The 19,801-nt window shown below is 44.2% G+C and overlaps 1 protein-coding gene across 3 annotated transcripts in view; it reads left to right on the top strand.

Moving 5' to 3' along the window:
- The first annotated feature begins 1,562 nt into the window (after positions 1 to 1,562).
- The window catches only part of USP24 (ubiquitin specific peptidase 24), a 60,764-nt gene continuing 42,525 nt past the window's right edge, over positions 1,563 to 19,801 (top strand). The window contains exons 1-7 of one of the 3 annotated variants that reach the window (XM_042873279.1): positions 1,563 to 1,883; positions 13,685 to 13,850; positions 14,831 to 14,898; positions 16,257 to 16,400; positions 16,903 to 17,025; positions 17,862 to 17,897; positions 18,906 to 18,971. In XM_042873279.1, the coding sequence (XP_042729213.1) occupies positions 1,578 to 1,883; positions 13,685 to 13,850; positions 14,831 to 14,898; positions 16,257 to 16,400; positions 16,903 to 17,025; positions 17,862 to 17,897; positions 18,906 to 18,971 (909 nt within the window). In that variant the 5' untranslated portion in view covers positions 1,563 to 1,577. Of the gene's footprint in view, positions 1,884 to 13,194; positions 13,338 to 13,389; positions 13,513 to 13,684; positions 13,851 to 14,830; positions 14,899 to 16,256; positions 16,401 to 16,902; positions 17,026 to 17,861; positions 17,898 to 18,905; positions 18,972 to 19,801 lie in introns of those variants that run through there. The other 2 variants (XM_042873280.1, XM_042873281.1) reach the window with 2 other exon arrangements.

Raw genomic sequence — 19,801 nt, 5'->3', positions numbered from 1 at the left:
TCCTTCTGCACTTAAGTACGAAGTGGTAGAGGAGAACTGTCATCAAATTTTGTCCTGATTTCACATATTCAGTCGTTATTTATAAAAGACTTATGATGAACTGTTGATTTTTAGCTCATACAGAGCTTCCCTTGGTATCCTGCTACTCTTTCTAACAAAAGATGAGAAAGACAGTTTTACCTTGAGCGAAACATGAGCCACATTGAAGACCTGGTGCTAACTTAACCAGCTTGCTCTTCTAGCAGTCTCTACATATATATGTAATAATCGGAGCTGATAATGTATAACAAAGAAAACAAAATCAGGGTGGTGAGGGACATCTTCCAAATAGTCCAGAGATTTGGAAACCTCCGACTTCAACAAGGCAGAGAGATACCTGTTAGTTTGGCTGCACACGTAAGTTCCACCAGGCAATACAGCTGTTTCTCTTTGCGTGAAAACGCTGCGTTCACCATCAGAACTGTGAGCTCTAAAACATGGGACTGGCTTGTGAACAGCTTTATGAAAAACAAGAAGTCACAGCAGTGAACTCAGTGAAAGTCACTTACTGAAAAAGTCGTTTCTGCTCCAGAATGTCTCTTCTGTAACACAGAGGCTATTCATGCCCTCAGGGTACACACATAGGATGCGTTTTGTCCAAAGTAACTCACTTCTGTACAGCAGCACAGCCAACCAACAGACGTGTCGTATCAGGCTGGCAGCTACACAGCTCTAAACCCCCGGTTACCCAAAGGCAGATGATGAGGGCATTGCTTCTTCCTTCAGCTCCTTCCCGTGTCCCCACGCACCTCCTGACGCCTCAGCTGGAAAGACTCGCTCTATGTTTCTCATTCTTAATTAAACAGGGTTACTGCTTCTCCCTGTTTCTTCATATAAAACTGAAACGTTCTCCCTGAAATGTCTCTTCACGAACAACTCTGGCAGCTGGGACCTCGAATGACACAACTTACACCTCATCTCGGACATAAGAAAGCGCAATCTAAGCGCTGGTCACACGAGCAAGGGACGAGTCGATATCCAGAATATTAATTGAATGCCCTGAAGTGCTGCTTTTTTTTTTTTTTTCCTTAAGCCTGCAAACCTCGAGCCGCAGCGGTGTGTTTTGTGTGACACAAGGACCCTCTTTAGGGGTCCGTTACTTTTGGCGCGCTCCGCCCGAGCAGCCTCGCGTTCTGACGCGCGCGCAGCGAGCAAGAGCGCCAGAGCAAGACAGCTACAGGAACGGGCGCGAGGCCCCTCGTCCCACTCCCGCGGCAACGCCGCGCCCTCACGTGACCGCCCCGGCCCCTCCCACCGGCTCCCGTCGCCATGGCGGCCGGCCGTTCCCTCCCCCCGGCCCCATTCATGCCCCGACAGAACTTCCCCCGTCACGTGACGCGGGCGCTCCCCGGCCGAGCTTCGCCGCCGCTTCCGGGCCGAGGGCGGGGCTGAGGCGCGTATGTGTGAGGGCGCGCGCGGAGCGGGGGGGGGGCGGCGGCCGCGGCGGCGGCTGAGGGGAGAGGCGCTCCCGTCAACATGGCGGCGCGCGGGGCGGGCAGCGCCTGAGCCCCTCGGCCCCGCCGCCCTCCTGCTCCGCCATGGAGAGCGAGGAGGAGCAGCACATGACCACGCTGCTCTGCATGGGCTTCTCGGACGCCGCCGCCATCCGCAAGGCCCTGCGCCTGGCCAAGAACGACATCAACGAGGCCGTGGCGCTGCTCACCAACGAGCGGCCCGGCCTGCACTACGGCGGCTACGAGCCCATGGAGAGCGGGCAGGGCCCGCAGCCCGGACGCGGCTCTCCCGCCGGCGGGCAGGGCTCCCGAGACGGGGACGGCGGCGGAGGCGGCGGCGGCGGAGGCTTCGACCCTCCGCCCGCGTACCACGAAGTGGTGGAGACCGAGGTGAGCCGCGGCTCGGCGCCCCGCCTTCCCCCCCCCGGCCCTGCCGGCGGGGTGGCTGCCCCGGGATCTTTTCGGCCCCGTGTTGTGTTTTCTCGGAGCTATTTGCTCCGCGCGAGGGGAAGCGAGGTCCGGGTGTTGCTTTGGATAAGCCCGAGTGCTTGTTGCACACGGTTTTCTTCGGGTGAGCCGAACGCGTTCAGAAGCGGGCGTACAATGAGTTCAAACGTTCTTCAGACAAAGGCTTTATAAATTATAGCTGTGTTTGAAAAGCACGCCTGGAGCAGCGGGGCTGGAGAACTGCCTGCAGCTCTCCTCGTTCTGCCTTTCCCTTCCATGCATTCCCAGCACCCGGGGCTCCCAGCCCTGCATGTCCACCCGTGGCTCTGGGTGCTGCCTACGGCCTTCTCCAGTTCTGCTGTGTCCAAAACTTCCCGCAGCGCACATGGAAGGAGCTCATTGGTGATGCACAGACTCTGGAGCCCATAGGGTAAGAACAGAACTGCTGTGCTGTGTGGTGCCTGCAGGCTGCTCTGCACAGCCCTCTCATGGAGCTCGAGCTCATGCACCCCCTCAGACTGTGGTGAGCAGTGTCCTAGGGGTGTTCTGATCCAGAAGTGCTCTCTTCTGGTGTATATACCTAAATAAAATATCTGTACATATGAGAATATGTGCACTATCTACTAACTGCACGTGCACAGATCATCTGTATCCACGGCCTCAGAGTGCTGTCACGAAGTGCAACCTTGCAGAATAAGAATGGGTGATTTTTATGCTGAATTTCCTTGTTCAGATCCTTACCTGATGTAAGAAGATGATAATGTATGTGGAGAGATCTGTTGGACTGCACGTGTACTGTGCGGGAGTCAAATCACGTTACTGATGGAAGCAAGAGGGAGCTGGTTGCCAGGCTCTGCTTTGAAAGGCTGTGAGAAAGAGCTCTGCTCGTTCACATCCAGGTCTTTGTAACTGTGAAGGGAGTGGATTTTCCTATCAGCTCTCATAGCTAACATGAGCTGTCAGTGTGACGTTTAAAGAGAAGCTGTCACTTTAAACTTCAGAAAAGCACTTTTTTTTCCCCCCCCCACTGCTGTTCCTATTACAAATAACACTGACAATTCTATCAGGGTTTCTTTCCTATTATTGCAGTTTGTATGTCTGATCAAACTAACTTCAGTTTCCTTCGCTGCTCACGTTGGTGTTTGCTTTGTGTTCTTGATAACCTGAAGGAGGAAAACCAAAGCATTTGAATACAGGCAGATGATTACAAATCCACAAAATAAGCGTGGAAGGATTAAAGTATCTTGCTACATTAACCTTTATATAAACTCGGGCCTTAATTTAGTAATTGGGGGTATTTGCATATGAATACCTGTCGACTCCTCTGCGTGTGTACATTACAGTTTTGTAGTGCAATAGTTGGACCTCTAAGAGTTGTGAGAGTTAGGATTATTTCCTCTGCTTGTCTGACATTGCAGTGCAGCTTAGCAGCTTTCAACATAAAACGACAAGAAAACAAATTATATTTAATTGCTTTTTAGCCTTTTTTTTCTCCAAATTTAATTTGGAAGTATATTTAATAAACTACAGCTATTATTTAGGTCGTTAATCAGTAAGTAGTTTCCCATGCAATACAAGCTTATGGCCTGTGAAGCTGAATGGAAAGCCAAGTGCACGAACACCTGTATTATTCAGTGTAGTCATATACATTATGTTGTAGTGTCCACATGCTATCTTGTAGCATGGAATTCAGCTGTTATTTCTGCTTATCTTCCTGCCAGGAGAGATCCTTCTAACAGTATGCATTCCTCTTTCTCATCATCATGCTGATTTTAATGCTCACTTAAAGGAGAGGTAGCGTTGTTTTGCTTGTTTTGGTTTTTGTCTTGTATATGTCAGTAAATATACATGGGGGGGGGGGGAAGAGCACAGCTGTTACAACTTTCCCCTAAATAATTATTTTCCACTCTAATGATCTTTGCCATAACCATGTGAACAAAAGTTAGACTTCTTTTTTTATTTAAAAATGACAGGCAGACTTCAGCCATGCTCCAAGACACGTGTGTCAGCTCTTTACTTTGTATATGTTCTTTTTATGGCTGAGTGCAGTTTGCTGTGCATATAAGAGTAGATCCATGGATGATTAAACACTTGACGTTTTCTCTAACCAGTAATGAACCCATTATGTTTGCATATGCTGATTTGGATTCTATTACATAATGTTAGAATCTGTTCTGCTCGGTTGATCAAAGAAAGGTTCATCTGTCGGTGTTCTTTGAAAATACCACAGCAACCAGATACATATCTTACCCATAAAAACATCTTTCCTTTGGTGAAGTAGTACAGCCAGTCTGAGTCCTCCTTCGGTGGTCCACACCGCTGATCTTCAGGGGCATCTGGAGGTGATACAGGGGGCTGAGTTTGGAAGACAGCTGTTGTGAGCCGGCCCAATGCGTGCTCTGTGTGTTACATGTGAGACTTGACATAAGAACACACATGAACTCATTTCCACAAGGGCTCAAATGTTGGAATCATCAGGTTCATGTTTTCCACACCGATTCCATTGTAAGTTACTGCTTGTGATCTGTGCTGTTGGCATGACCGTGCTCAACGAATTTGGAAATACAGATGGTTTTCACGTTTCCTTGTGCAGTTTTCCTAAAATCTTGGGAAGCTGATCTGTACGTTTGCATTTGGCTCGGCGTTCTGCCCTCTGCAGTGCTAAACCACTTTGACAGGCTCAGATCAGCTGCTTTTATAGAGGTAGCTTTGCCTGTTTGATACAACTTTTACGCTTGTGTCTGTTGGCTGAAGTAAATCTGATAAGTACGTTTTGGCAAGGATCTGAGCTTCTCTTATGTTTGTTCCTTAGGCAACACAAAGATTTGTACTGTGATCCTCTGGAGTAAAGGAGAGGGTTACGCTCATCTTCTCATGACTGACAAATAAGCTGTTATGTGAACTGCTGCTGAATCCATGGGGTTTATGATGAAACCATAAATGAATGTGATGACACTGTCTGTCAGTGTGTCCAGGAACTGCCGTGAGCGCCCTGGGCGCTGACTTTAGCAAGCCACAGAGAAACAGGATAGAGAAGAGCAGGACAAGCAAAAGCAGGGCTTGTGGGTCCAGATCTTAACGTCTGAACAGCTTCATCCTTGAAATCAGTTGTTTGCAGATGTCTACACATCCTGCCAAATAGCAGTGGCGTGGATGAGATGTGGTGGTGAAGCGAGGGATATTCCTCTCTCTCTTATAAAAGTCTGGTAAAGAGACGTGATCAGATTTCACTCTGAGTTGAATGTCTGATTGCAGCTCTGTGTGTTCCATTTGATAATTCACGGGTGATGTGTTTGTGTCGACTGAAAACGGGGTCACAAAAACACCAAAAAAAGATGACTTTTTTAAAATCTTGGAATCTGTTGCAGATTCCTCTCTCAGAACTGAAGGCAAGGCTGCATGCTGTTCACAGGACTGTGTTCAGCCAATGAATCAAAGCACTGAAAATTAAAGCATTTGTCAGCGCCACACAAGTATTCTGGGTACTTCTTCAGCAGTGAATGTATTCTCTTATTAAATTATTTTATAAAATAACACAAACTCAAGTTTTCCTGCACTTCGGCTACAACAACCCCAGGCGACGCTACAGGCTTGGGGCGGTGTGGCTGGAGGACTGCGTAGAGGAAATGGACCTGGGGGTATTGATTGATGCTTGGCTGAACATGAGCCGACAGTTTGCCCAGGTGGCCAAGAAGGCCAATGGCATCCTGGCCTGCATCAGAAACAGTGCTGCCAGCAGGAGCAGAGAGGTGATTGTTCCCCTATATTCAGCACTCGTGAGGCCGCACCTCAAGTACTGTGTCCAGTTTTGGGCCCCTCACTGCAAGAAAGATATTGAGGCCCTGGAACGTGTTCAAAGGAGGGCAACAAAGCTGGTGAGGGGTCTGGAACACAGGCCATATGAGGAGAGGCTGAAGGAGCTGGGAATGTTCAGCCTGGAGAAGAGGAGGCTCAGGGAGGACCTCATTGCTCTCTATAACTTCCTGAAGGGAGGCTGTAGTGAGCTGGGGGTCGGCCTCTTCTCTCGTGTCATCAGTGATAGGACCAGAGGGAATGGCTTCAAGCTACGGCAGGGGAGATTCAGGCTGGACATCAGGAAGTATTACTTTTCAGAAAGGGTGGTCAGGCACTGGAATGGATGCCCAGGGAGGTGGTGGAGTCATCGAGCCTGGGGGTGTTCAAGGAAAGGCTGGATGTTGTGTTGAGGGACGTGGTTTAGTGGGAGCTATTGGGAATAGGTGAACAGTTGGACTGGATGATCTTTTAGGTCTTTTCCAACCTTGGTGATTCTATGATTCTAAGTTTAATAAATGGGAAAACTTCCATGTCTGCTTAATAACAATAACTGCCTGTCTTCACAGGCGTGCATATGTGCAGGTGGGTGGAAAAATGATCAGCAGTCACCGTGTTGTACTCCTTGTATGGCACCAGCACATGTAACTCACGTGGCTTCTGATCTGACTGTGTGCGTGGCTGATGTGGGAGGCACAGCCAGCCCTGCACTGCACTCACCTCTGCCACATCCCATTGCCACCTACGTGGTCCGTGCTCCAGCTGTGCACGACCTGCTTGTGGCAGATATCCCTAGAATCACGTAATGATGGCGAGAGTTCACAATCTCATGTCTGTCCTGGGCTGCACGCAGACTGCAGGTTGGACATGATTGCTATAAACCTTCCTAAAATGAGATCTTGATTTGTTTTTAAACTGCTTCTCAGAGTCATTACTGTGACCTTTTGGGTGAGTTGTTATTAGTGGATCGTCTAGCTATCTCTGTCTCCTTTAGCATGTACTCTTTATTTTAATTTTAGTTGAACTGGATCAAAAGCTCATATATACCAGATATAGTAGAATCACAGAATCATAGAATGGCCTGGGTTGAAAAGGACCGCGATGATCATCGAGTTTCAACCCCCTGCTTTGTGCAGGGTTGCCAACCAACAGACCAGGCTGCCCAGAGCCACATCCAGCCTGGCCCTGAATGCCTCCAGAGATGGAGGTACAACCTAGTAGGTAAGGTTTACAGTACAACTCATCCAAGAAGCTTTTAGAAGTGCTGTTGATGTTAAGAGGAACAGGTCAGCAACTGTAGTGAGTGCCAGCGTCAGGACCCATTTCTGACTCCCATTCTGTGTCTAAAACCCATTCCAGCTCAGCACGGAGGGCTGTGCTGCATCATGGAGGGTCTGCAACAGGACCTTGTAGCTGCTGGCTTGTACAACAAGGGCAATGGCTTGTGCTGACTGCAAATACCATGGACGTTAAGCTTGTGGAGTGCTTTGGTCCTTGAATGGAAAGAGCTGTATTTACTTAAAGACAAAAAAAGCTATTTAGGAAATGCAATGGATTTCACAGTTTTGTAAATTTAAGTCGGTCTTCTGTCTTGTAAGCAGAGTGGAGCTTTGCAGAAGTGACTATTTCTGGCATTCTCAAGTGGAAGCTTTACAGTGTGGCTTGTCTAGAAATTGGCCTTGTAAAACAATTAAGCAATCAAATAAAGCTCTGTGGTGGATTCTGGCGGTGAGTTCCTGGCTGGGTGCCATGGGAATGTCAAGTGGAATTAGTATTTTAGCACTCTTGGTTTTCAGCATCTTTGTTCTCAAAAATTAAACCAGCTGTCCTGGTGCAGAACTTCATTTTAGGCTCTGTCTGCATCGGGGCTGCCTTGGATTTGGGAAGAGAATTCCCCATGTATCATCCTGGAGACACCACTAAGAGCAAGAAGGTAGGGAGGATTGGGGTAATGCTGGAGGGGCAGTTTGCTAACTTGGAAAACAAGCCTTGTTTCGGAGAATTTGTTATTGTTAAGCCTGTTATTTTGTAAGGTTGTAAGGAGTAATCTTCACATTGAGACTGACACCTCTTAATTACTGCCAGGGCAGTGCCTGCAGAGGCAGCTCTGTGCAGGCATCCCTCAGCTGGGCAGGAAGCTGACACGGGGCTCTCTGGAGGCATTTGCTGGTCATCTTCCCAGCTTCAAGTCCTGCTCTGTGGCAGCTGTTTAACAAGGAAGTGAAATACTGAGGAAGAATGAGAATAAAAACAAATTAGCCAGTGTAAGAAGTTAATTCCAGCAAATCATTTGGCTTGCTTTTGGATTAAAGAACACTGGCTCTTTGTGTGAAGAGGGCAAGGATGGAAAGGAAGTGCCCCTTTCTTTTGTAAACTCTTAATTTGAAAAAAATCACGTATTTCTGCTGCCATGGAAATAGGCCCTGGTATGTATGGCTCAGTTAAACTTTGTGGGCCAAATTAAAAAACAAAACTAAACCCCAGTGTACTGAGTGCTTCATGGCACCTGATCTTCCTGCTCACAGTGTAACAGCAGTTTTCACCTCTCATGCTCTGACACCCAGCAGAGCTGTCTTGGGAGATGTTTACAGATGGGTTTCCTTGGTGCTTGATCACAAATTTGTAACAATATGCAGTGGAACTGGAATTCAAGCTCATTCTCGGCTTCTTTGTTGCTTCTGTCTCGCTGTGCATCTCTGTAAGTAGAACAGAAGTGTTAGGGGTGTGTTTAGCAGCATTGCTGACTAGTTTTCCCTTCCAGAGCTTGAATTTTGGCCACTGAAGTGTCAGAATAAATACTTTATCTACTGCTTCTGCAGCACTTCTCTGTTCATGCCTGGTGCTTTGCCAAAGGGGAACAGACATATTGACTCAAGCATTTGCAATTTGTTGTTTTATTCTATTAAGATGTTAATCTGATTCCACTCAGTTGCTTTGAGTTGTGTGGTGATAAGCAGTGCATTTTGTGCTTACACCAGCTGAAGGGATGGGAAGAGCAGTGCTATCGCTTTGGTCCGTTTTGCTGGGCACTGTGCTCCTCTCTGAGCCACGGGGCACGGTGGGGGTATTGCACTGCAGCACTGCACTATCACCATGGACATCAGGGGTACAGTTCAAGCAGTGTTTTAGAAAGCCCCAGTTAACTTCTAGTTCTTCCCCACCCAAGTTCATGTTGTGTTCTTACTCCTAGGTTTATGTAGTTCTTGAGAGATGGGGGAAAGTCATATTTTTGGTGGCTGATTGGTTATAATCCTTCATGCATACTGAGGAGACTTCATTCTAACCATGCATTCATGATAACCTGCTTGTGCTGCTTCCTGTTAAGGTCAGAGTCCAAATCTTTGCATGAAAGCATTCACCAAACAAATCACTTCTTTTCTTGGAAGGTATTTATGGTGGGAGTCCAAGTTGGCTCCAGGTAAGAGCAGTCCTTAACACAGGGTTTATTTTCCTTTAGTGACAGACTAGGATGGAATCACTGCTTCACATTAACATTGTTAAATCCTTGTGTTTTTTCCTCTGACAAGTCTCTTTGCTTGTGTCAAGTAGTGCATAGCAAAAATATTAACTTAAAGGCTTTATTTCTATGCAAGAAAGAACAGAACAGTGACGTATCTACCAACAAGCTTACTTAGGTTATAGAAAGCATTCCTTTCTGTCATCATGCTCAGGGGTTTTTGCATACAGGTATGTGTTTCCTTAGACAAGAAAGCAAGGGAATGATGTATCTGTTTGAGTTGTAGACAGTTAGAAACAGTTACTACGTTTTGAGATAAGTGGCTGTTGCTCAATGAGTTGTTTATGGATGGTTCCTGATCTGCAGCCTGACCAGAGCTTCACGTTCTTTCAGCTTTATCAGAGCAAAGTGGGTTCCAAGTAAGAAGATGTAACCATGTGTTAAAACATTGCCTTCTCCTGCCTAAGTGTGGAGTGGTAGCTTTGATTCATTTGAAAAACTTTATGTTCTTATTCCAGTGAATCAATTGTGGGTAACAGGTATCTTCCCCCTAAGGGTTAATTAAAATGGGAAAGAAAAAAAGCAACAAAGTGACACCCAGATGTGAAAGTAAAAGCTGCTTTAATCAGCAGTGTGACAGATAGACCTGCAAGTCATAACTGCAGGACTCATGGCTGCTCCCAGAAGCTGATGGACGTGATAGATGAGTGAGCAAAGAACTGCTCTTTCTGGTTGTATGGGGGTTTGATGCAGGGCCTCCACCTGAGTGCTGGGCGCTGCTTTGCACACAGCAGAGAGTCACACAGCAGTGCTGTGCCAGGGGAAGTACTGCTATTGGCACTTGGCAGCGAGGGCAGCTGGAGCACAGGGCAGCTGATCCTTATTGCTGGGTAGATCTGTGTTAAAAGTGAGAGGTGGGCCTCTTGTTTTTGTCTTCTAGTTCTGGCTTTAAGGGCATTGTGTTTCTTCATTACAGCTTTTCAGTGCAGTTAAACTTGATCATGTTTGCTGGGATATGGTAACAAAGAAGAGGTCTGTTTGTTAGCAGTACAGCAACACATCAAATTCTGTTTGTTTGGCTGTAAAATCACTTGTGGAAACCACTTGGAGATGCGTGAGGATGAGGGACAGTTTGATTGTAAAAACTCCGATCCCATCGTTTATTAAAAGAAATGTGACTTTCTGGTTCTGTTTCATTAATTATATAAGATTCAAGAGCATGTGGCATAACTTAACTCTGGTGACACTGAACTGCATTGGTATCCTTCTCTCAAAATCAAATTAACAAGCTGAATTTATAATTTGACTGTAATTTCATTCCAAAGAGTGCCAACTAACATCAGATATTCTTGAGCTCCTTGTTGCTTTATGGGAAGTGACCAGCGTTGGGAAGTTGGTAGCTTTCACTGAACAGCTTGATAAGTCAATTAACTAAAAGCTGCAGGAATGCATTTTGGAGCCTTGAACTGTGCACTTTTGGCAGTTAAAGTTAATTTCTATTTCACTTCCTATGCAAGGGTTAATCTTTGTTCTGTGTTAGTCCTCGTGGCAGGCTCTATGCAGAAGTCTCTCTTCAGACTGCAGACAGCCTGGGGAGATGTCAGATCTCCTGAGTGACAGCCCTGAATCAGCTCTTGAAACTGTTGAAGTGAGGATATTTTCTCACATACTCTTCTTCCCCAGGTGAAATAAAGGCCTGTGAAGGCTACCAGAAAATTCTCCAGTGACAGTTCCTAGCCCCTTAGTTCCAAAGCACTAATTAACCACCATTACCTGCTCAGAGCTGTGGTGCGTTGTTGTCTTTGTGAATGGCAGGAGAGCAAATAGGCCCTTCAGTGGGTGTTGGTTAGCAGGGAGCCAGCATAAAACATTGGAAGATCTTGTGTAGCACCTTGGTGTGGCAGCTGGGGCACTGCTGAACCCTCAGTGCAAACAGCAGTGCACCGATTGCAAGTTGGATGGTGATCAGTTTGGGTTTTGTGCACTACAGGTATGAAAGAGCAGCAGTGTGTTTTCAGAGTTGCTCATACTGTGAGAGATGAGGTACAAACTGGTCATGGTGGCAATCTCCAAGAGTATGAAATTTGTTAATGATTGGGAATTTGACTTTGACGTGGGCATTTCTCTGAGGCTGTTGCATGTTTCATGGCAGCTGTGAGGCTGCTTTTATGTGATGCATTCTAAAATTAATGCATTATAAAGCTTCACGCTTTCTGGGCAGGATTTTAGTAGCAGAAAATTGATGTTTAAGGATGACTTGTCACTTTTAGTGAGCAGAATATGCCAAAGATGCACTCCTCCAATGCAAATAATTCCCTTTGTTGTCAGTGCAGTTTCCAGCACCGCACCCTGGTGCTGAATCACAGTGATCTTCTTGTCACCATTCTGTTGGGAGACTCAATACAGCAGTAGACCAGTTCTGTTCTGAACATAGCTGCTATGGTAATGCCCTTATCTGTGAGCACACCGTGAAGAAAATGTATGAATTCACTCATTATGAGTTTCTGTAATATGGCAGGTGCTGCTCATCGCTTGTGGGGGAAGAGGTGAGTAAAGAGCAGCTCCACTTATGGGCAAGTGGAGCAACAGGTGCAGCTTTTCAGCAATGTTGAAAGGTCTGCACTGCCGTGAGGCTGCACCTCTCAAACGCTGATGTTAGTAATGGATATTCAATGTGGGTACTCTGCTCTAGGGAACGAAGAAAGCACAGCTCTCTTAATGTAATCATTTGTTGAGATGTTGTTTTGCCTGTGCTACAAGTCCAGGCTGAATTGGAATCTGGGAGCTAGCAATGGGATGTTTGCACTATAGTCAGACTTCCTTTATTAAGCTAATCGTTGTATTCTATGCAGTCAGCATTAAGGGCTTTCCTTATAAATTCACATTCATTTTCTGCAGGAAGTGAAATATGTTCTGGGTGGATATCATCTACAAAAGCTGTATCACTGCTGCAGGATATTTCCTAGAGAGCATTTGCTTTTAAATACCTTCAGTATCTTTTTGTTTGGACACTCAAACATCCCTTCTCCAGAAGTTCACAAGGGGTGATTTACCAGACGTGAGCTACGTTAGACTTCCTTGCACAGTGCTGGATCAGAGAATTCCCAGAAGCTGGAGATCCATATAGCTTTCCATAATGGCAAACTTGGGACTGAGTGTTTATAGGGCATTGTGGGAAGGTGGCACCTTCCCAAACACCGACACGTTGTCTTGCCCGAGTGCTGTTTTGCATTACACTCCTATAAATTGCAGTGCTGCTGTCGAGAACCTACCATTAAGTACAGCCACTGTGTGCAGTTGTCACCGTGCCTTTTAAGTTCATAGGGTAAGCTCTGTACTGTTGCCGTTTCCTTGACATAATGTGACTTTCATAATGTTATAAAAGTGAATAGGATCCATTTACATTTTAATACACACGTCTGATCCTGCAACAAGTGAGTGCAGTGAGAGCTTGCAGTGCCCTTCTGCACAAACTGATTCCGTTCCTCATACGCCGTGTCCTCTCCAGTGCAGCCATTTCGTTCAGCTTACGCCGTGTGTCCCTGGCTCCCCTCCGGCTGCGATCCTGTTACCCCATGACACTTGTGTTTTCCTTGGACAGTTGCTCCTGGCTGCTGCCATGCCCGACCCAGACATTCTGTCCTTTCTCCTGCTTCAGTTGTTCGCTGTTTTGAAGCCAGAGAAAGTCTCTGTGAACTCTGACACGCGGGCTAGATAGCACTGATGCAGTGTGAAAAGAGTAAACAACATAGGAGAAATAGATAACTTTCCTAGAGTTGTGCTTGGCACTGCTGAGGCAGTTACCTCGTGTGGCACCTAACAAAGGACAGGGGCTCATTCTGAGTGCTGCCAGTGCACAGAAATAGCTGCTGCTCTGTGCCACGAGCAATGGGACATGGAAAGCTGAGCTGCAGCCTTGTGCTTGCTTTTTTCCGTTTGCATTCCACAGTGCTTTCCAGTAACTTATTTGGACTTGAGGAGAAGTACCATTGTAGTTTCCTTGCTGGGCAACTGTAGCTGAATTTTTTTTTTTCTTTGGCTAATCCAGCAGATTAGTCTTGTTTGTTTTCAGTGTGATTGGGTGAGGGGTGATGAAATTCACCTCCCTTGGACTAAACCATTTCATGTTGAAAACAGGATCTACATGCGTGAGTCTCTGAAGATTGGTTTTGTGTTCTACAATCTCCCATGGACTAGATGATCTTAGCATATCCCATCCCAGACAGAAGTGCTAAGGAAAAAGATTTGGTGCTTAAATTGCCAATCAGTTAGCAATTAGTTATGTAAACACAGCAGTTATCACCTAGATTGAGATATATGAAGGTATGTAATTGTGCCATATGAAATCCTACCTTGAAAAACAGAAGGCATCTGAGAACTGTTAAGGATTTGACTTGCTGCTTTAAGTACAGCCATGTTTTCCAAAGCTACAGAATCCTTGAATTTGTCTCGGAGAGGTAAAAATTGCTTCACTTGAGCTTCTTTTTATTCACAGAAAAATGATGAAAACGGGAATTGCTCTGGAGAAGGCATTGAGTTTCCAACAACCAACTTGTATGAGCTAGAAAGCAGAGTTCTAACAGATCACTGGTCCATACCCTATAAGCGGGAGGAATCTCTAGGCAAGTGCCTGATTGCATCCACGTATCTAGCAAGACTGGGTAAGTTCTACAATTACAAAGATTATCTGTTCATGAGATTTCAGAGGCATGTAGTGGGCAACTAAACCTCTTGTATTAGTTTTGCAGCTGTTCACTTAGCACTCTGCAGATTGATCACGTCTCTGTGAAAGTGAATTATTACCAATGAATTATTCTACCTAATGCTATAATAGGAGTGTTGTTCTCTTTTTTTTCTAAAGTAATTTGTTTACTTAAGCTCTTTTTCTTAAAAAAAAAAAAAAAAAAGAAAGAAACAAGAAAAGCACATGTTTCTTTATGTTCTAATGACTGTAGGAGTTGCTGTTTTTTCAGAGCCGAATTACTGACTCGTTTTTCATTGTGCTGGTTATTTTCCATTTGTGGAAAAACAAGCTGTCATCTGAATCCGTGCTGTACCAGCCTTGTGTAACTGGCTGTTTTTTGCTAGTGAAATGCTCAGACTGCTTTAGAATTAACAATTTGACTGTTCTGTGTTCAGGACTTGGGCTGTGTTTAGTACTTGGGCCATGGTTAAGCTTGTTGGAGAGGCATCGTGCCCAGCTCCTGGCAGAGTGAGAATGCAGGTAGTTTTTCCATCGTGCCCAATAGCAGCCAAAAGGGAGGTAATAAGATGTGGAGGCTGTTGGTGGTTCTGGTTTGTGTTTTTTTTAACCTGCATTAAAAGACCATGAGTAGGTTTGGTTTTGGTGGGGCAAGTGTAGCCCCAATAGGGATCTGAAGTTAGTTATAAATCTGGAAGGGAGGAATGCACGTTTTACTCATGTGCTTGAAGAAGTTGTAGAAGCTGAACCAGTTGGAAGCATCGTAGTTCTAAAAGGAAAGTTCTTTTGATACGCTCTTCTGCAACTGAAAAAGCATAGTGCTTAATAATGCATGAATACCAGCACTTCTACTGCTGCTTTTCCTTGATGTACTCAAAAACTGAGACTGAGCTTCCTAAGGTAAACTTAAAGCATGTGCACTCTTTCCTTTCTGCGAAGGTCTTTCTGATTCTGATGAGAATTGCAAGAGATTTATGGACAGATGCATGCCTGAAGCATTTAAAAAGGTAAGTAGGTGCAGTGTGCTAATTCCTTGTTCACGTTTGAGTTGTTCATGGTGAAAGTATTGTCTTGCAACCCAGACTTCAGAAACTGGAACCAGTGTGTGTTCTTAGGTTAAAATCATACTCTTAAGTTGCAGTTCTGCAACTCTTGAACATAAATATATATATTTTTTTCCTCCTTTTCTACTTTAATGAAGAGCTCTATAGCAATTGGTGGAGCCTAAGGGCAGGTTTAAAGATAGTTACATGCATCCTTTAGTTCAGGATCAGCTTTCCTTTACTCTATTCTTTTTGCTGCTTCTTTGAAGGATTGCAACATTCTTACTTCTTTTCACCTCGATTCTTGCCTAACCTGCTTATCTGGCTTTTCTTCTCTTTTATTGTGAATGTTCTCTATGGAGCTTCCCAAACTACTTTTCTTCCTGCTGTTCTGTTTTGAATGCTACCTAAATTTCTTGCCTGGTTTTTAGTCCATATGTATACGAGTGTGTATACACCTTTAAATAAAACTACTTGGTCCTAATCTTAAAATACTGAAATCCAAGTGTATTCAAGGAAGATGAAGATGTAAGGGAAAAAGTATTTGGCTATGAGAGTAATAAACTTGCGTTTTGTTCTTATTTACTCGACCCTGTGTGCACTTGAAATAAAATGTAGACTGGTTCTCTAGAAGAAAATCCAAGTTCAGAATGTGCTAAGTTAAAATCTGCTGAGTTTTTTGCAAGCTATTTAACCTGATTCTATTGTTTCTTAAAATGGTACAGAACATCATTGTATTTGAAGTACAAAGCTCTTTAAGCAGAAATTAAATAACACATGCAAAGTGAATGCTTTATGTCCTCTTTAAACAGCTAGATTAGACCACAAAGAGCATGTTTCATTAGAGAAAAGGCAGCAGTAATACCTCTTTCTGTGTGCTTTGTTTTCCAACAAAAAAGTGTGAGCTGATAAATGGTTATTAAGACTGAATCAGTGCAGCATCATGGAACAAGCACTTGAAGACTTAATAGTCATGTGTTCGTTTTGCAAACAGTTGCATATCAGTTATTCTTTGCAAAGGTTACAATCTTTCCAGTGAGTGGAAATAGAAAGCAGTTTGCTTTGATAAGTATTTTTTGTCAGGGACTGACTTAAGGCGTTCTTCAGTTGAATAACCAATGTAATTAACTCTTAAGCCATTAAGTACAGAAAGAGCATCTAAAGTAACACACCAGACAGTGATTATTACTACACTCTGGGGAAACATTTGCGCTGAAAATAATCGGGGTGGGGAAGGCTGAAGAATTTTACCTTTTCTATGTGATTTTGCTCAAACTGGAGAAGAAAAACAAACCAAAAGCCCTGCTGCTTTGTCTTGGTAGTTGCTGACATCCAGCGCTGTTCACAAATGGGGAACTGAAATCCACGAAGGAATATACAACATGCTTATGCTGCTGGTGGACCTGGTTGCAGAAAGAGTAAAGCAAGATCCTATTCCTGTGGGCCTGCTTGGTGTGCTTACAATGGTATTTGTCTTCTAATAACTGTGGTGTTTTAAACTCGGGGATCTGCTTAAGTAATAAGGAAAATGGCTTCAATGTAATTCACTGGCAAGTGCCATCAAAATGTAGAAGTCTTTACTGATGATTGTCTTAAATTGTGTCCTGTGTTTTGTATGCAACTTAGAGTATCTGGCATTTGATATTTATTCTCCTACTGCTTTTTCTCCTATTTAAGTTGTAGCATATTGTCTTACAATCTGCAGATATTGTTTACTGCAGGTTTTTAACACCCAATGTGCAATTCAGTATGTGAATGCTATTCAGGTTTTCTGAAAATCAGCTCTCAAAAATACTTTCAAAGCTGCTGACACATGGCTGCTAATTTTTGAAAACTGATACTTTATCTCCCCCTGTATATGGATATCTGTCTCACATGGCTATTGTCTGTACTGAATTGAAACTTCAGAATGCTTTTGAAATCATAGCAAAAGTCATGCTGTTTGTTTCCATGGGTTTTTCTTTCAAGGCATTTAACCCTGACAATGAATATCATTTCAAGAATCGAATGAAGGTTTGCCAGAGAAACTGGGCAGAAGTCTTTGGGGAGGGGAACATGCACGCCGTGTCACCCATATCCACGTTTCAGAAGGTGAGCATGGCCCTAAAACCTGCTTTTAGGGTTGATGTTTCTCTTCCAGAAGAGACTGGTTAGTACGTATTTATAAAATAAGAACATTTAATTATCATCAAGAATTACAGCAAATAGATGTTGAGTACATGTTGGTCTGTAGAACTGGATTTCCTGTTATCTCGGATTTCCCAGTTCTCTATTGGAGCCTGGATCTTGAAACTGGGGTACTTTCTGTGTAAACTATCACAACAATCAAACGGGTAGGTTTGTTGTATCTAAGGACTGGCATCTGCTGAGTATGGAATGACCAAGATAACTTGAATTCGTGCCTTCCTGACACTCACCTTTAGGGTAACTTTGACAAACACACTGTTAAGGAGCTGGGTTTTTTGGGTTTGTGCTGACTTGTCACAGTTGTTCCAGACAGGTGGGTCTTAAAAAGGAGCCTCAGTGTTGTAAATCTTTTCCCCAGGAAACATGTTAGTGGCTGTAGAAAGAAAATTCTGTTTGCTGCTTTAGGAAAGGTTATTTAGTAATGTTCCACACTGCTAATGTGCTATAAATATAGCTGCTTGTGAGTCAGCAGCCACAGTGTGTATTGTTACCACAGCGCATGGTCAGTCATGTTAGGGAGGATCCAAAAATGGGTGATGCAAATGAGAACCTCCCAGAGCTCCAACTGCACACTTAGCAAAGGAGCTGTTATAAACACATTTCTGTTTTCTGGGAAATAACAGCATGCATTTCAGGTCTGGGTTTATTGGCTGAATGTATCTATCCAGATGTGTTTCAGAAGACAAATGTTTGGCATTGGTGTTGCATTTGCTAATTTGTTAATATTTTGATCATTTAAGGAACCTCATGGGTGGCTGGTGGATCTGGTAAACAGGGTAGGTAAATAAAAAGCAAGCAGAATTGTTACTTGTTACACAGAATCACAGAATGGCCAGGGTTGGAAGGGACCTCAAGGATCATGAATCTCCAACCCCCCTGCCACAGGCAGGGCCACCAACCTCCACATTTAATGCTAAACCAGGCTGCCCAGGGCCCCATCCAACCTGGCCTTGAACACCTTCAAGGACAGGGCATCCACAACCTCCCTGGGCAGCCTGTTCCAGTACCTCACCACTCTCTGGGTAAAGAATTTCCCCCTGATGTCTGACCTAAATCTCCCCTCCCTCAACTTAAAACCATTTCCCTTTGTCCTACACATATCAACCCTTTTAAAGAGTTGATTCCCTTCCCCTCTGTAGGCTCCTTTAGGTACTGAAAGGCTGCAGTGAGGTGACCCGCAGCCTTTTTTTCTCCATGCTGAATAAGCCCAGCTCCCTCAGCCTGTCCTCATAGGGGAGGTGCTCCAGTCCCCTAAATTGTCACTTGAATTCGTTGTTTCTCAGAGATAATAGTTTCCTCCTGTCTTCTCCTTGTTTTTTCCCTTTTTTCTTCAGAGGGTTATAAACACAAAAAATAGTTTAGGATTTTAATCCTGACTGAATCTAGGAAAGGGCCTTGCTGAACACATCTTGCTGAGTTGCTGCCTTCTCCCTTGAGCATCTTTATCACAGCATGATAACTGTCCCTGGAAGAAATGACAGAACTCAGCTTAGGCTTCAGTGACGTTTCCCAGTCGGATGTGTTAGCCATTTCTTTATGTGGTCTGGCTTTCTTCCCTATGTCAGTTTTTACCTGAGACAGTTTCTAGCTTGATGTTTAAGCTGGTACCACACATAAATTACATTGCATTCCCCACTGCATCCCTGAATTCTCGTGAATACCTAAAGCTAGTGTTGGTATGTGATGTTGCTTAGTGAGGAATAATTGTTATCCCAGGAACTCTCAATGGAGTATTTTCTATAATAGCATACTTGGAAAATAAAATACTGATTATTTTATTTCAGTTTGCAGAGTTGGGTGGATTTTCAGCAATTCAGTCTAAACTCAATTCAGAAGATATTGAGCTTGGGGTAAGTTCATTATCTGTCAGCAGACTTCTCTCTTTCCATTACTCAACTCATGTAGAACCAAGAACATTGCTTTTGGCAGCATTCTTGCCTTTGCTTTGGTACTGGAGCAATAGTGAGAGCCCTGGAGAAATGCTGTCAGACTGGAGATCAGATGAGGTTGTACGTGAGAGTCCTGACTGAAGAGATCTTTTGAGTCTTCAGAGAAAGAAGAGAATGACTAATGTACCTTTCTGTCTGATTTTCAGCCTCACAGACATCAGTCAGTCTACTTTCACTGTATATTTACCAGTAGATCACTGGTTTTGTTTCCTTCAGATCTAGCTGCATTTAGCAGGAAGTGATTTAACTCCTGTCGTTCATTATAGAAATTAAGAAAGAAGTTCCTAGGAAGACAAATACTGTTTAATCCTAAGTAGTCCTTCAACAGCTGTGTTCAAAAACGGACTGATTTAGCAGTTCTGAACTAATTTTTGGTGGCCAAGCCAAACTTCTTTGGTTTTAGTTTCCTTACCTATATTCAGGAGACTTTGTATCTTCTTTCAGGCTGAGATCAAGGTAAAGCTATGTCATTTAGAATTTTGTCCCCTAGTATAAAATTAACCTGTTTTCAATAAACTGCCATTTGGAGAGAATTCAGCATTTCTTTGAGTATTGATACTTGCTGCTTAATGAAAAGACAAACCCACAAATGAGCATGGTAGAGGAATAAGGAAATTCAGTTTCAATCCTATAGTGCAATAGAAACTTTGAGTGAAAATTGTTCAGTAACTACTATCTGCTTACTTACGAAAGAAGTCTGGTTCAGCATCACTAAATTCAGGCCTCTGATT

The sequence above is a fragment of the Lagopus leucura genome, unplaced genomic scaffold (assembly GCF_019238085.1).
Source record: "Lagopus leucura isolate 7727_CA_CO unplaced genomic scaffold, USGS_WTPT01 Super-Scaffold_100009, whole genome shotgun sequence".
Taxonomy (NCBI): domain Eukaryota; kingdom Metazoa; phylum Chordata; class Aves; order Galliformes; family Phasianidae; genus Lagopus; species Lagopus leucura.
Note: the sequence above shows the minus strand (reverse complement) of the source record. Positions and strands in the feature narration are given on the sequence as shown.